The sequence below is a fragment of the Phacochoerus africanus genome, chromosome 8 (genome assembly GCF_016906955.1).
Source record: "Phacochoerus africanus isolate WHEZ1 chromosome 8, ROS_Pafr_v1, whole genome shotgun sequence".
Lineage (NCBI taxonomy): Eukaryota > Metazoa > Chordata > Mammalia > Artiodactyla > Suidae > Phacochoerus > Phacochoerus africanus.
In genome coordinates, this window is record NC_062551.1 from 150,114,654 (window position 1) to 150,131,046 (window position 16,393).

Genomic DNA, 16,393 nt, shown 5'->3' on the forward strand with positions numbered 1-16,393 from the left:
TCTTAAAAAAAAAACTACACCAACAAGTAAGTCTATTAAAATTGCTAAAGGAGGGGTAGGTGGATAGGAGAGGTGCCAATATACTCTTCAATATCTCATTCCTTTCCAGGTTTCGGAAAAAAAAAAATTTAGATCCTTAAAGATTATTATTTGTTTTGTGTCACAGAGGTGTTTTGAAGCCCCATAAAATGACCATTCTCAACCGTCTGGATCTCAGAACTATCTTAAAAATAATTTGAGGATGGGAATTCCCACTGTGGTGCAACAGGACTGGTAGTGTCTCTGGAGTGCTAGGACACAGGTTTGATCCCTGACCCGGCACCATGGGTTAAGGACCCAGGTGTCACAACAGCTGAAGCCTAGGTCACAAGTGCGGCTTGGCTCTTATCGCTGGCCTGGGAACTCCATATACTGTGGGATGGCCAAAAAAAGAATAAGTAAGTAAGTAACTGATGACAATGGAACAGGGATTACAAAAGGGCACAGAACATCTCTGTGGGTGATGGATATGTTCGTTGTCTTGACCGTAGTGATAGATGGTATCACGGTTAAATTTTATGTGTCACCTTGGCTAAGCTCTGGTGCCCAGTTGTTAGGTCAAAAAAGAGCCCAGATGTTACTGTGAAGGTATTTGGTAGCTGTAATTAACATCTACAATCAGTTGGCTTTCAGTAAAGGATATTACTCTGATAACACAGATGGGCTCCATCTAAAAAGCTGAAGACTTTATGAGCAAAACTAAGATTTCCTAGAGAAGGAATTCTGCTGTAAAACTGTAACAGAAATCTTGCCAACTTGCCCCACAACTTTCAGAGTCCAAACTGCAACATCAGCTCTTGCCTGAGTTTCCAGCCTGCTGGTCTGCCCCATAGATTTCAGATTTGCAGTAAACACATCAAATTGTATACTTTGTATATATGAAATTTAATTTATATTGTATGTCAATTATATCTCAAAAATTACGGCACTTTTTTTATATGGTTCTCTCTGTTGATACCAACTGAATTAGGAAAGAGCATTGAGAAATTTTTTAAATACTGAAGATATGCAATATATTAATATAAATATTTTATATATTGAGGTATATATTTTTATTTTTAAAAGTTATATTTTCTAAAATGAAAAAAAAAATTGTGACAAGAGTGGAATTCCTTTTTTTTTTTTTCTTTTTGGCCATGCCTGTGGCATACGGAACTTCCCAGGCCAGTGAATGAACCCGCACCACAGCAGCAACCTGAGCCACTGCAGTGACAACACCAGATGTTTAACTCACAGTGCCACCAAGGAACTCCAAAGAGTGGTATTCTTAAAGCTATTTCTTCAAGTCTCTTTAATGTCTGGCTTAAAAGAAGACAGCTGAATTTTCATATCCACTTTAGCATTCAGTGTGTTTCAGTATGTTACTCTTGTTGAAGTATATAAAGAAAACCTGGCCTCAACCATATATACAGTTGGAAAATGGATAAGTATCTTAATAGCTCTTTCAGCTCATTCTTTGATAACATATCAAAACTTGACAAGAGGTGATCAGTTGCAATGTGGAACCTGAAACTGTATCAACAAATTTTCAGAAGATCCTGTCGTGGCTCAGTAGTTAAGGAACCGACTAGGAACCATGAGGTTGCGGGTTGGATCCCTGGCCTCGCTCAGTGGGTTAAGGAAATTGCCATGAGCTGTGGTGTAGGTCGCAGATGCAACTCGGATCTGGCATTGCTGTGGCTGTGGCCTAGGCTGGAGACTACAGCTCTGATTAGACTCCTAGCTTGGGAAACTCCATATGCCGCAGGTGCAGCCCTAGAAAATAGACAAAAAGACAAAAAACAAAACAAACAAACAAAAAAATTTCAGATGCTGTTTCATTAATATCTATTAATTAATCTTGAATTTTGAATGGATTGTTTTACCTATATATTATTTTCATATCACACAGGTCTTCAGAAAACACTGATTCATAGAATAATGCAGATCTTCCAAATATTAGTATATCACATTATACAATATCAAAAAATCACATTGATTAATATCACCAACAATCTAATTTTGAAATTTTCAAGTTTATGATAAAACACAAATTTTCCAAGATTCTAATTCATGCTTAAAAGTTCAAGTTTTACATTCGGCAACAAATGCCATCAGCTGTTTTCCTTGAAGTAACAGGCTCACATCATTCACTTTCAAGGAAATGTCTCCCAAATATCCAAGTCTGAATAAACATACTTTTTCAGTCATTCTTTCAATAATAAAAATGTGATTCCAGATTGGTGATTGCCAGAGGCAGGGGAGTAGGGTGGACAAAATGGGCGAAGAAGATCAAAAGGTACAAATTTTCAGCTATAAAGTAAGTAAGTTATAGCAAAACAAACTACAGCATGGTGACTATAGTTAACAATACTGTATTGTATATCTAAAATTTGATAAGCGTAGATCTTAAAAGTTCTTATCACAAGAAGAAAAAAAATTCTAACTATGCAATAATGAATATTAACTAGACTTCTTATGGCGATCATTTAATATATAGAAATATCAAATCAGGAGTTCCTGCTGTGGCGCAGCAGATTAAGAATCTGACTTCAGCAGCTTGGGTCGCTATGGAGCCACAGGTTCAATCCCTGGCCAAGAGCAGTAGGCTAAAGAATCTGGTGTGGCTGCAGCTGTAGCTCAGATTCAACCTGGGGCCCAGGAACTTCCATATGCCATGAATGTGGCCATAAAAAAGAAAGAAATATCAAGTCATTGCGTTGTACACCTGAAACTAAAATAATGTATCTCCAAAAAATTAGATCTCAAAAAAATTGTTGAATAAAAGCAAAAAATGTAAAAATAAAATAAATATAAAAAATTAAAATGTGGTGGAGTTCCCGTCGTGGCGCAGTGGTTAACAAATCCGACTAGGAACCATGAGGTTGCAGGTTCGGTCCCTGCCCTTGCTCAGTGGGTTAATGATCCGGCGTTGCCGTGAGCTGTGGTGTAGGCTGCAGACGCGGCTCGGATCCCGAGTTGCGGTGGCTCTGGCGTAGGCCGGTGGCTACAGCTCCGATTCAACCCCTAGCCTGGGAACCTCCATATGCCGCGAGAGCAGCCCAAGAAATAGCAACAACAACAACAACAACAACAAAAAGACAAAAGACCAAAAAAAAAAAAATTAAAATGTGGAGTTCCCATTGTGGCTCAGTGGTAACAAACCCATAGTATCCGTAAGGATTTGGGTTCAATCCCTGGCCTCATTCAGTGGGTTAAGGATCCAGCATTGCCGTGAACTGTGATGTAGGCCTCAGGTGCAGCTCAGATTCTGCAGTGCTGTGGCATAGGCCAACATCTGTAGTTCTGATTTGACATCTAGCCTGAGAACTTCCATATACCGGCACATTCAGACCTAAAAAGCAAATAAATAAATAATAAATAAGTAAATAAATAAAATGTTGGTCCATATTAAAAAGCGTCTAGTTTGTTCCTTGCTTTTTCTCAAGACAACCACCATACTTCAGTATATGGTAGAAGTGCTATTGGTACATCTCATTTTGTCATACAATATTAAAAGACAGGTACTAAAAGGTCAATTTTCTTTATTTTTATTTTTTTGCTTTTTAGGGCTGCATCTGCAGCATATGGACGTTCCCAGGCTAGGGGTCGAATCGGAGCTACAGATGTTGGCCTATGCCACAGCCACAGCAACTCTGGAACCGAGCAGTGTCTGTGACCTACACCAGAGCTCACAGCAATGCCAGATTCTTAACCCCACTGATCGAGGCCAGGAATCGAACCTGCATCCTCATGGATACTAGTTGGATCTGTTTCCTCTGTTCCATGAAGCTAACTCCTTAAACGTCAGATTTTACTTCAATTAGTTTTTACTGCAATTTCTTAAGTGAAACTGGAATTTTTCTCTTTTTTGTTGCAAGCACAAGGCAGAGAAGAATGCCACGACAACTAGTGCAGCTTGATGCCATTGCCCTGTTTCACACTAATTTGCAGGGTTAGTCTACCACTGATTTGCATTATCTTATCAGTACAAATGTCAACATGGTGAAGGGCTTAAATCTTTGTATTAGTACAAAGTGTTTTTGATCTTAAAGACCCGTACAAGAGACTCAGGACCCTTGGGGCCCAGAGAAAATTCTTTGGGCCCCAAGTCATTGTTCTAAATAAATACACTTACTTGCTGAAAGGATAATAGAAATATAAGTAGCTCCACAATTGTATAAGGTGGAGCAATCCTGATAGGAAATGGGAGCTGAGGAACTTGCCTCAAAGCTGAATGTACACAGCAACTTCATTTTTATTTCATATGTTAATTAGAAGGGATCAATTTATATGTAATTGGGCACTAATCAATAAAATTTACATTACTCTGATTATCATGGACAGTCCACATTATATGAACTTATTATTAAACAGCTTCATGACCAAATTTCTACTTTCTAAAAACTCAGTGTAGTATTTAACATTTCCTTCAATGTAAAACCAAACCAAAAGAGCTAATAAGTCTTTAAATGGCCCGCTTTCAGTTTAAGCGTTGCTAAATAACGAAAGGTAGTGCTTTCATTTTTAGTGCAAAAAAAAAATTGTAATTCTAGTGAAATTTACCACATATGATATTGGGATAAAAGTTTGTAATCTGCACCATCTGATTTCAACATATAGGTCCTCGAAAGACATACTGGAAAAAATAATACAGATATTCAGAATGCAATACCTATTAATGATTCCTTTCAATAAAATCATTGTCCTCTGATGGAATCAAGAAAATGGTCAATCATAGGCCCCCCCCAAAACACCCAAAAATGTTGATGTAGAAGCTTCTTAAAATAAAGCAGAGTGAGTACATATGAACACTTAAGGGAAAAAAAAAACATTTTTAGCTATACTTACTTTTTTTTTTTCTTTTTAGGGCCACACCCGTGGCACATGGAGGTTCCCAGGCTAGGGGTCGAATCGGAGCTATAGCTGTCAGCCTTCACCACAGCCACAGCAACTCAGAATCCAAGCTGTGTCTGTGACCTACACCACAGCTCATGGCAATACTAGATCCTTAACCCAATGAGCAGGGCCAGGAATTGAACCCACAACCTCATGGGTACTAGTCAGATTTGTCTCTCGCTGCACTACAGTGGGAACTCCAGCATTTTTAGCTATACTTAAATTCTGGTCATAGACTCACATATCCTAGAAACCCACGCGATAAAATTACATTTCAAGCCACAGAATTTAAATTATATAAAACCAAAATGAAATCAAAAAAGATCAACTTACTCGATCTGCTAATCCTCCAGGAACTATAGTCCTCACAACGACACCACTTGATTTTCCTCCAACTATTCCAAACCCCAATCCAGAGCCATCGTTAACGAGTTCAACATCTTCAATATGGCCCCAACGAACCTACAAATTAAAGGCAAGTAAGAACCAAAGTGTTAGTAAAATACATAGATTATTCACTTCCCAACACAGCAACTACTGAAATAACAGATACACAAAAAAATTAACATTCATACAATTCCTCAAGTCAACTTTCTAGAGGCTGAGAAATACATGAATGTGATCATATGGTCCCTGCTCTTAAGAATTTTATAATCCACTGGAGAGATAAACTGAAACATAAATAACACACAAGGCAGACTACTGGATTATAAGGCACTGTAGCTCTAAGTAGACAAACACACACTGTCTCATTCCCCAGTGACTGCCTGATATCCAGCACAGTGCCAAGCACCTAGTAGGAACCAATAAAAATGTGTGTATCTGAATTGAAAGAGAATCACTAAATATTATAAAGATGAGGGGGATGCAGAGACAAGAAACAATGAAAAATTATGGAAAGCTTCAAGGAAAAGGTAGCATTTCAATTGCTCTACAGAGAGAAGAGCCATTCCAGCAAAAGGGAAGTTTAAGAGCAAAGCGAGGCTCAGACAAGCGGGAATAATGTGGGGAGGTTTTAGAAGAGGGATTGACAAGAACAAAGCATGGGTTTGGTGTGATTAATCTGGCAGCATGTGAAGTATAAAAAGGTGAGAAGGTCACAAAGTAATGAGACTAATTGAGGAGACTAAGATGAAAGAGAGGAAAGGGAGGCCCGACCGAAGATGTTAGCAACAGCATTATACAAATCAAACTAAGAGACATAAGCATTTTCCCTCTAATAGCAGGTCTGCTATCAGAAACGTGCATTAATCCACATAATCCAACTGCAGAGCAAATGTCTCCCCCTCGAGACATGAGGGCATACTCATTACTTAGTTTTTCCATTATGCTAAACTGGAAAATTACTATGCGATGTTAAAATAACCAGGAATATTGGGGATGTTTAATAAATTCATGACTGGGACAATATCTAGTATCTGGGAAGCAACAATGTTTGCTAAAACATGCCTGAATTAGGGGCAGTAGTTAATATTTAGAGAGTTTTTTCTGCCCCAGGCCATGTGCTTTTCTCTTCACATGCACGCTCATTCAATCTTCACATCTGTGAACGGGACACTTTCATCAGTTCCAAGCAACCAAGAGCTGAGGAAACTGAGATGTGGGGAAGTCAGAGAGACTCAGCTGTGAAGTGGAAGAACTGGACTTGAACCCACTGTAGCCTGACTCCAGGGCCCTTGTTCTTCACCACTATGCTAAACAACTTCCCATTCTATTTATTATGTAAATTGTGCTATATAAATATTACTGATCACAACAGGGAAAATGTCTATACATTAATTTGTGTTGTGACCTTGTACTATACCCAGACAGTCTATTTTTCCTTTGTCCCAATGAATGAAAATTAAATAAATCAGCTAGCACTTAGTGTTATAAGAAAATAAGATGTATTAGCTTGCATTCTGAGGATACAGGCCAAAGTCTGTAAAATGCTATAAAGCAAGTTTAAAGATTCCCAAAGGACACATAAACTTTATTGTTTTAAATTGTCCAGTACACATCCTTACATGACAAAAAGAAAAACTTCCATAATTATGCAGTATCAGTAATCCAGTCATAAACATTCAATATAATTTACAAAAATAAAGTTTTTGAAATATCAAATCTTACTTAAGATACTCACCAGTAAATCTCTAATAAAAATTCTCAGCTTAATTAAGTGGCTACATCACCAAGGAACTCTTTCCATCACCAAATTATATCCAATACTACAATTTGACCTCTATCTTAAATAATAATCTTGAACATGGAGAATCACAGGACAATGAAAAAACAAAAACCCTTCAAGAAATATCTTAATACATTAATGCCTGCATTTTGACATATAATCATCCTTCTTGAACTATAACAAGTAAAATGACACCATCTAAATGTCTTTGCTCTTCTTAAAATCAAAGGTATAATTCAAAATTAAGTATTTTTCCAAATTTGCAACTCACTGTTTCAGGCAGAGTTACATCAGTTAGGCTGGTAGAAGCACTGCTTTTGGTGTGGACTGGTTCCCTGGCCACAACCAGGTGCAAAGATCCAGTGGTCTGTTGTAATAATGCAATTGCTTGCTGATGGGAAATGTTCTGATCCAATGGCGTGTGATTAATAGCCAATATTTGGTCATTTTCCTTTAACCTCTGATCCCTTGATCAAATAAGAAAAATTTAAGTGAAGTAACAACCTGATTTTTAAAAATCTATTATTTAAGGTAAGTAGTTTATACCACTTTCACTTAGTATTTTTATCGAAATATTTATTTATTTGTATAAGAGAGCTCCTCAGAGTGTTTTTCATCAAAGCACTTGTTAACTAATTAAACAATTAAGTAGCTCACCCCTACATACACAAAGACACACACACTCTTTAAAAGCCATTTGGCTAGAAAAGAAAGCAAACAAGTGTAGGGCCCCATTACTAAGATTTTCCAAGTATGGACAGTACTCTCATTGCTGCACCAACTCTGTACTCCCGAACCCCTTCCAATCTGACTCCCACATGCACCACACAAGGTGATATGTTCCCCAATAACCTCCTCCCTAGCAGATTCACCCCAGCTCCATCATCCTTCACTTCTCCAACATTTGTCAATAGAGGCCAAACTCTCCTTCTTAAAAATCAATAGAGATTATTTCCAAATCTATATCTGAGCCCTGCTCTCTGTCCTAATCACCCATCTCCAAACTGCTAACCAAGGTAAAAAGGATTTTTAAAAAGAAGTTAAGAAAATCTTAAGGAAAAAAAGCACTAATATAATTAATATTTAGTGAGCACTGATGACTTGCCAGGTACTATGCTAAATGCTGTATAGGCATTATCTCCTTTATTCCTCATAATCACCTCATTTTATTTTACAATTTTTATTTTTATTTTTGGGTTTGTGTGTGTGTGTGTGTGTGTGTCCTTTTAGGGCCATGCCCACGTTATATGGAGGTTCCCAGGCTAGGGGTCCAATCAGAGCTGCAGCCGCCGGCCTACAAAACAGCCACAACGCAGGAACCACACCCCATCTGTGACCTACACCATAGCTCACAGCAATGCTGGATCCCTAACCCACTGAGCAAGGCTAGGGATCAAACCTGCATCCTCATGGATACTAGTGGGTCTGTTAACCACTGAGCCATGTTGGGAACTTCCCACAATCATCTTTTAAACTATTTAAATTTTAAGGGCCAGAAATTAGAGCCTGAATAAGCTTAACACCTTATCTAAGCATCCTATCTGAGGCTTTAACTTCTTAAAGTGCATACTAAGAAAAGGATTTACTTTGCTTTACTCTGTTTGACTTCATTATCTCTCAAACACTCCTCCTAGCCTCCCGGTTTCTCCATTATCACCACAATTCCTTCTTATCTTCTCTTGCATCCACTCATCTCCTCCTTTCTACTCCCAATGTCTACCATCTAACTGGGATCCTTACCTAATACCTAAAACCTAACGTGAAAAATTCCCTTGAGGTTTATTTTTCTAGGCTCTCTTCATGTTGGTATTTCTCAACTTGAAAGTATATAATGATTATCTATGGCTATTGATCAGTAAGAAGAGACTCAAAGGAAAGAAAAACTCTTGTCATGACTGTTATAAATGAACATCTTTAGCCTTAAAAAAAATTAAAAAGTCCCTGAGGAGTTCCCGCTGTGACACAGTGAGTTAAGAATCTGACTGAAGCAATCAGGTGGTTGCAGAGGTGCAGGTTCAATCTCCCACCTGGTGAAGTGGGTTAAAGGATCCTCTGTTACTACAGCTGCAGCTCAGATTCAATCCCTGACCCAGGAACTTCCATATACCATGGGTATAAGCATTTAAAAAAATTAAAAATTAAAAAATTAAAGATTTCCCTGAGAAGGAATTTATCTCAGCACAAAGTCTCATTCCTAAATTTAAAATTATAAAAATGCTACTACATTGCCCTTATTTTTTCTCAGGTCACAGTAGAATTCAGCAAAACTTCATCATGTACCAGAAGTTGGCAACGTCTGAACTCTAAGACACAAAGTAAACTTTGTTGGTTGGCCCCAAAGTACTCATCCAAGTTTGGCTTCCTCCCTAAACTCCTTTTCCAAATATTTTGATTTACTCTTTCTATTGCAAACATGTCTGGTAGTTCCTGCTTTTGTATAAATGATTTTCTCCATCTCTAATGCCCTTGCATTCTGCTCAACCAAATTCAATCCATCTTCCGTGTTGCAGCTGGGTGTCCCTGTCTCTATCTCTTCATCACTTACCTCATTATCACGGTGCTCTGAACCACTTGTTTATCACACACTGAACATGCATTTACAAGTATGATGTCGATAGAGCTAGCTAAATCCTCCCCTTTTAGATTTTAAGTTTTCTGAGGACAGGAACTTAGATGTTTTAGATCCTCCTTTGGAACCAACGAGTTGACTATTTTAATGTTTGAGGCCAAAATTGTGGATGGCTCTTAAAATAGATCATGTAGCATTAAAAATATTGCTAATACATCCTTTTTATTAATATTATAAAAGGCTTATGCTATCCTAAAGACTAACAATAAGATACAAAATTGCATATACTCTAAACCCTGTCTTTACAAAAGAAAACATTCTCATGTACTTCCTAGTTGTCTCAGCGTGGTCAAAGTCCAACAGCTTTTTTGGGGGGTTGGGGGGAGAGGAGGTTATTATACACCTGTATTTTCTAATTTTCTATTATAGGCACATATTACTTCCATAATAATTTTCTTAATTTTGAAATATATATTTTTAAAATTAAGAATGTTGTCTGTGAACTTTTTCCTTAGTCTTAAAGAAACATTTATTTTTCAATGTGACCACTACAGGACAATATCCAGGAATTACTTCCATTTTCCCATCACCAATGCCCTCCTTTGTCTAACTTCTTCACCTAAATTCCTATTCAGAGCCTATTCATTAAAGGTAACTTCTTTTTTTTTTTTTTGTCTTTTTGTCTTTTCTAGGGCCACATCCATGGCACATGGAGGTTCCCAGGCTGGGGGTCTAACTGGAACTGTAGCCGCTGGCCTACACCACAGCCACAGCCCACGCCAGATCCGAGCCGTGTCTGCAACCTACACCACAGCTCACGGCAACGCTGGATCCTTAACCCACTGAGCGAGGCCACGGATCGAACCTGCTACCTCATGGTTCCTAGTCAGATGCGTTAACCACTGCGCCACGACAGGAACTCCTAAAGGTAATTTCTTAATCCCAAATGAATGAGTTACTCTTGCATCTTTTCAAGCCTGTTAAAACTCATTTTGCATAAGTCAGTTTTTACACTCAAATTTTCCATTTTCTGGAAATCGATCTATTTTAATCTACTTTTCCCTCTACCCAATAGCCTTCCGGTACACCTCATTTCTTTCCAGTTAGTATATGCCTAGGGAATGTAAACTCAACCCAAAATAAACAAGGTTCAGAGAAGTCTCCTGGAAAATATGATTTGATGCATTTTAAAGTTGAACAGAATTCATTTTACTGCTACTATTATTTTATAATTTAACTCTCTCACACTATATATAGATACATATGTATATACATAGGTATATAGATATAGATATATTTAAATTCACACTTTCCATTCAAGAGGAGACCAGTTCTTGTCTTTCCATTGAGAGATTCAGAAATAATGGATTTCTGGGAGTCCCCACTATAGCACACTGGCTGAATGATCCAGCTTGTCTCTGTGGTGTTGCTGGTTCAATCCCCGGCCAGGTGCAGTAGGTTAAGCATTTGGAGTTGCCACAGCTATTGAGTAGGTCACAACTCTGGATCAGATTTCAATCTCTGGCCTGGGAACTTCCTATGCCATGGGTGCAGCCAAATAAATAAATAAATAATGGATTTCCATGACTTTAAGAACCAACAGGTCTTAAGAAAGCTCCTAAAATAACATAGTTCTATGTGGAAAGTTCTCAGAAAAAAGAGCTGATCATAAGACTACTTAATATGATCTAGAAAGTCCTGCTTGGCTGGCCACTACCCCCCTCCAGCCCCTTCTTATAATGTCTCACACTAAGCTCCCAGACCAGATGAATACCAGCCACACAAGCTGTGTTCCAATTCTTCACGGGACTACTGGTGAGGTGTCTCTATTCCTCTTTCCAACACCTTCTGTTCTCTGCAGACTCCACTGCCTCCCCTCAAATTTCCCTTCACACACTACTGCCTCTGGGAAGCCACCTGACTCCTTAGCCTTGGTCATGCGTCTTCACACATTCAAATATCAAACTCCGGGAGTTCCCGTCGTGGCGCAGTGGTTAACGAATCCGACTAGGAACCATGAGGTGGCGGGTTCGATCCCTGGCCTTACTCAGTGGGTTAAGGATTCCATTGCCCTGAACTGTGGTGTAGGTCGCAGACTTGGCCGGATCCCATGTTGCTGTGGCTGTGGTGTAGACTGGTGGCTACAGCTCCAATTAGACCCCTAACCTGGGAACCTCCATATGCTGAGGGAGCAGCCCTAGGAAAGGTAAAAAGACGACAAAAAAAAAAAAATATCAAACTCCTCTTTTTGGAAATGCTCACCTCAATTTGTACATGCAAACCTATTAACTGAGATATAAGGTTTGACAACAAAGATCGACAACATTAAAAATACACTAAAAACTACTGATTCATACATTTTAAAATGGTGATACTTATGTGAATTATACCCCAATATTTTGGAGGGTGGCTGTGCCCATATATGTGAAAATTCCAGGGCCAGGGATTGAACCCAAGCCACTGCAATGACAACACCGGAAACTTACCCTGCTGCACTACAAGGGAACACCTCAATAATGATTTTTAAATTTAAAAAAATTAAAAAGTTTGGCCAAAGTTTAATAGGCTTTCTGTTAAGGAAATTTACAGTCTTAAAGGAAACTAACATCAAGTGACCCTAAGTTCAGGTTTACCCTGAATTATTTAGGTTTGCAAGAACAGTCCTAGTTTATATCTGCTATCTCAGTGCCATTTTTTTTTTTTTTCTTTTAGGGCCGCACCTACAGCATATGGAAGTTCCCAGGCTAGGGGTCGAATCAGAGCTACAGCTGCCAGCCTACGTACGCCACAGCCACAGCAAGGTGGGATCCAAGCATTGTTTTCAACCTACACCACAGGTGATGGCAACTCTGGATCCCTGACCCACTGGGCGAGGCCAGGGATTGAAACTGCATCCTCATGGATACTAGTCAGATTTGTTTCTGCTGTTCTACAATAAGAACTCCTCAGTGTCATTATTAATAGCATATCCTCTCACTCCCAAAACTGTCTCAATTTGAAAAAAAAATTGCATTATTACCCTAAGTACACATATTCAATCTGCATGAACAGGATAGAGATTCTCAAATATAACTGACCACTGCTATGGCTCCTGAGAATATACCAGAGGAAATGCTATATAAGATGGCAGAATAAAGATGCAAAGTCATGGAAATCCATTATTTCTGAATTTTCAGTTGGGGAGACTAAAACTGATCCCTAATGAACGAATACTGTGAATTCAAAAATATATTATTAACTGATGATTTTTCTGTACTAGTTAATGCTACTGTTGCTACTTTTCTAACAGGCAGTAGTAATATAATGAATAGTATGCTTATTGAGTGAATAATAAAGATCTAAAATCAAATAGAGACAAAATATAAGTCTTGCACAGAACACTTAAAAAATCCAGACACAGGAGTTCCCGTTGTGGCGCAGTGGTTAACGAATCTGACTAGGAACCATGAGGTTGCGGGTTCGGTCCCTGCCCTTGCTCAGTGGGTTAACGATCCGGCGTTGCCGTGAGCTGTGGAGTAGTTTGCAGACGCGGCTCGGATCCCACCTTGCTGTGGCTCTGGCCTGGGCCGGTGGCTACAGCTCCGATTCAACCCCTAGCCTGGGAACCTCCATATGCCGCGGGAGCGGTCCAAGAAATAGCAACAACAACAACAAAAAAGACAAAAGACAAAAAAAAAAAAATCCAGACACAAATGCAACAGAGATTATCACATATACTTGAGAGGGCATTCTATTGATGACAAGCAAAAAAATCAACAGTATGTTATGACCACCAGAAAAAAGTTATAATCTCAAATTTAAGAAACAATATAGTATGCAGAATGTGAATTTCAAATGCCCATCTCACTGATCCGACCTTAGCTAAAATATCATGTTCAATTGTGAGAGAATATGATAGAGTAGAAAGAACACTAGCTTTGCTGTCAGACAGTCTTGGAATCACGTCGTGGTTCAACATTAAAAGTTCTATGACTACAGATAAACCACTGAGCCTCTCTGAAACTCACTCTCTCATCCATTAAATGGAGTAATGTCACACTAGCTAGACTGCTGCTACTAGTATATGTGAGAATACTCACAAAAGGCCTAAAAAAGGGGGGGGGGATGTTAGCTGGTGTCATTAACGGTTTTGTATGACGAGTTTCTTATTCTCTGTGTAAAGTTTTCAGAATCGTACCCTTAACCATTTTGTATGACTAGTTTCTTATTCTCTGTATAATGCCTTCAGAATTGTCAGAAAAAAAAAAAAAAAAAACTCAGCAAAACACAAGATGAACGTCTTCCTCACCTGCCAGCGATACTCCCCGGCTGCACCTCCTTCACAAAGATATTGACTTCGCCCAGGTTTTGACCTCTAAGGGCCACCACACTGAATCCAAGGCCTCCAGTTGAGGGCCGTTCTATATCTATACTTTCAATGTGTCGGCCCTAATGAAGGGAGATTAAAAAAAAAAAAAAAAGTCAATGAAGTGTACATTTAACCAATATACCTGTTCTGAAGAACTGAAATTTCTATTTTGCGAATAGCCCCTCTTAAATCATTTCTATAAAAGCAAATAAACTCAGCATTTCAGGAATAAATTATTTCTGGAAACCCACTTAATTATTTTCAGCAGGATGTAAGAGGAACTGCATCCACAGTAGGAGATGAATCCCAAGCTGGATGAAAATTCCTGAGAAAAATGTCTTTTCTCAAAGTAAATTCTAAACTACTTTTTACCCTGAATTTCTCTAAATTCTTTTGAAGCAAAATATATTTTTAAATGAGGAAAGTAAATTAGATTTATCAAAAATATGCTGTTATGGAGCTCTAAGTCAGAATCAACTGCATTTTTCAGGGTCCTATTTTAATTCTTTAGTGATAAATTAATTTTTTTTTTAATCTTTTTCTCCTTTTAGTGCCGCACTGGCAGCATGTGGAGGTTCCCAGGCTAGGGGTCTAATCAGAGCTGTAGCTACTAGCCCACACCAGAGCCACAGCAATGCCAGATCTGAGCCACATCTGTGACTAACACCACAACTCACGGCAACGCCGGATCCTTAACCCACTGGGCGAGGCCAGGGATCAAACCCGCAACCTCATGGTTCCTAGTTGGATTGTTTCCACTGCACCACAACGGGAACTCCGAAAAATTAATATTCTAATATTAGGTTAACTCAAAAGATTATGGAAATGCCACCATTCAAATGGGTCTCCTGTGACAAATATTTTATGACTTTGGTTAATAATTGCAATTATGATATGAGACCTTCGTAAACATAATCAACTGATGACAGAAAAATAATTACTAGTCAAATTAAGGAGATAAAGCAATAAGATTAAAAAGAGGAATCGGGGAGTTCTCTTGTGGCACAATGGGTTAAGGATCTGGCGTTGTCACTGCAGCAGCTCAGGTCACTGCTGTGGTGCAGGTTCAATCCCTAGCCCAGGAACTTCCACATGCCATGGGTGCAGCCAAAAAAAATAAATACAAGGAATTAGGTACAGAACATTATTTAACTATCACACTTAAACGGATTCTTTTTAACTTTCAAACTCAAGTTTCATTGTCTAGGACACTTGTTAGAAGGCAAGGTGAACAAACATAAAACTAACACATCCAAAAACTCAATTGTCTATTTAATTTGTAATAGGTATTAAGAATAAAAGTGGATTACTCTTTCAAATATTTCCCTAGATTTTCCAAATTATATTAGTTCTAATTCCCATTAATTCTCTTTTGATATAAAACTAAAAATACTTTCAAAGGGGAGTTCCCATCGTGACACAGTGGTTAACGAATCCGACTAGTAACCATGAGGTTGCGGGTAAGATCCCTGGCCTTGCTCAGTGGGTTAAGGATCCAGCGTTGCCGTGAGCTGCAGTGTAGGTTGCAGATGCGGCTTGGATCCTGTATTGCTGTGGCTCTGGCGTAGGCCTGCGGCTACAGCTCTGATTAGACCCCTAGCCTGGAAACCTCCACATGCCATGGGAAGCGGCCCTAGACAAGGCAAAAAGACAAAAAATAAAATAAAATAAAATACTTTCAAAAGAATTACAATACTTCTGGTAGACATATTAATTTTCCTATGAGCAAAACTAATAGAATCTCTTTCCCTACAAGTATATAGATGTGTCAAATTGGAGTCACTGTCTTAAAAACTTTGCTCACCACACACAGGGATATTTTCCTTATGTAATTTGAAATGAACAAATTTCCAACACATGGGTTAAAAAATAGTATCAATTTCTCCTAAGAATATAAACACACAAGCTGACAAAACAAAGAGCAACACATTTTAAAGGCAAAAAGAGAGAGTGGAGGTTTCTTTTTCAACCTATAATAGGAGAAATAAAACTAAATATTCCCATGACAAGATATAACTTTACCTGGGCCATATGTTGCATGATAGAGCTAAAATCTTCATTTCCCAACTTTGTGGTCCAAGGAAATAACCCAGATACACTCTGGTTATTAGTGGACCTGTGGGCATTCCCACTAGTACTGGCACCATCCGTGAATACCAATAACCCTTTCCTAGAAAAATCAAAGTTGGCTGTACAATCTGAGGGAATATGGCTGAGCTGTTGGGGGGGAAAAAAAAGAGAATTATCAACAGAAACCTATAGACAAAAAAAATTCTATTTATTAAATACTATATTTTGTACATCACATGTATAATTGCATGCTAAATATATACATTTGAAAGAAATAAGATACAGATCCATGAATCTGTGTTTATAAGGCTATAAATTTTTA

General features: G+C 38.4%; 1 protein-coding gene across 3 annotated transcripts in view; it reads right to left on the reverse strand.

Annotated features, from left to right (window-relative positions):
• PATJ (PATJ crumbs cell polarity complex component) overlaps nt 1–16,393 on the reverse strand; it is a 353,453-nt gene that overhangs the window by 319,037 nt on the left and 18,023 nt on the right. For all 3 annotated transcript variants that reach the window (XM_047788846.1, XM_047788847.1, XM_047788845.1), the window contains exons 4-7: nt 16,024–16,218; nt 13,942–14,081; nt 7,356–7,551; nt 5,251–5,379 (exon numbers count right to left, since the gene is read on the reverse strand). In XM_047788846.1, the coding sequence (XP_047644802.1) occupies nt 5,251–5,379; nt 7,356–7,551; nt 13,942–14,081; nt 16,024–16,218 (660 nt within the window). The remainder of the gene's footprint in view (nt 1–5,250; nt 5,380–7,355; nt 7,552–13,941; nt 14,082–16,023; nt 16,219–16,393) is intronic.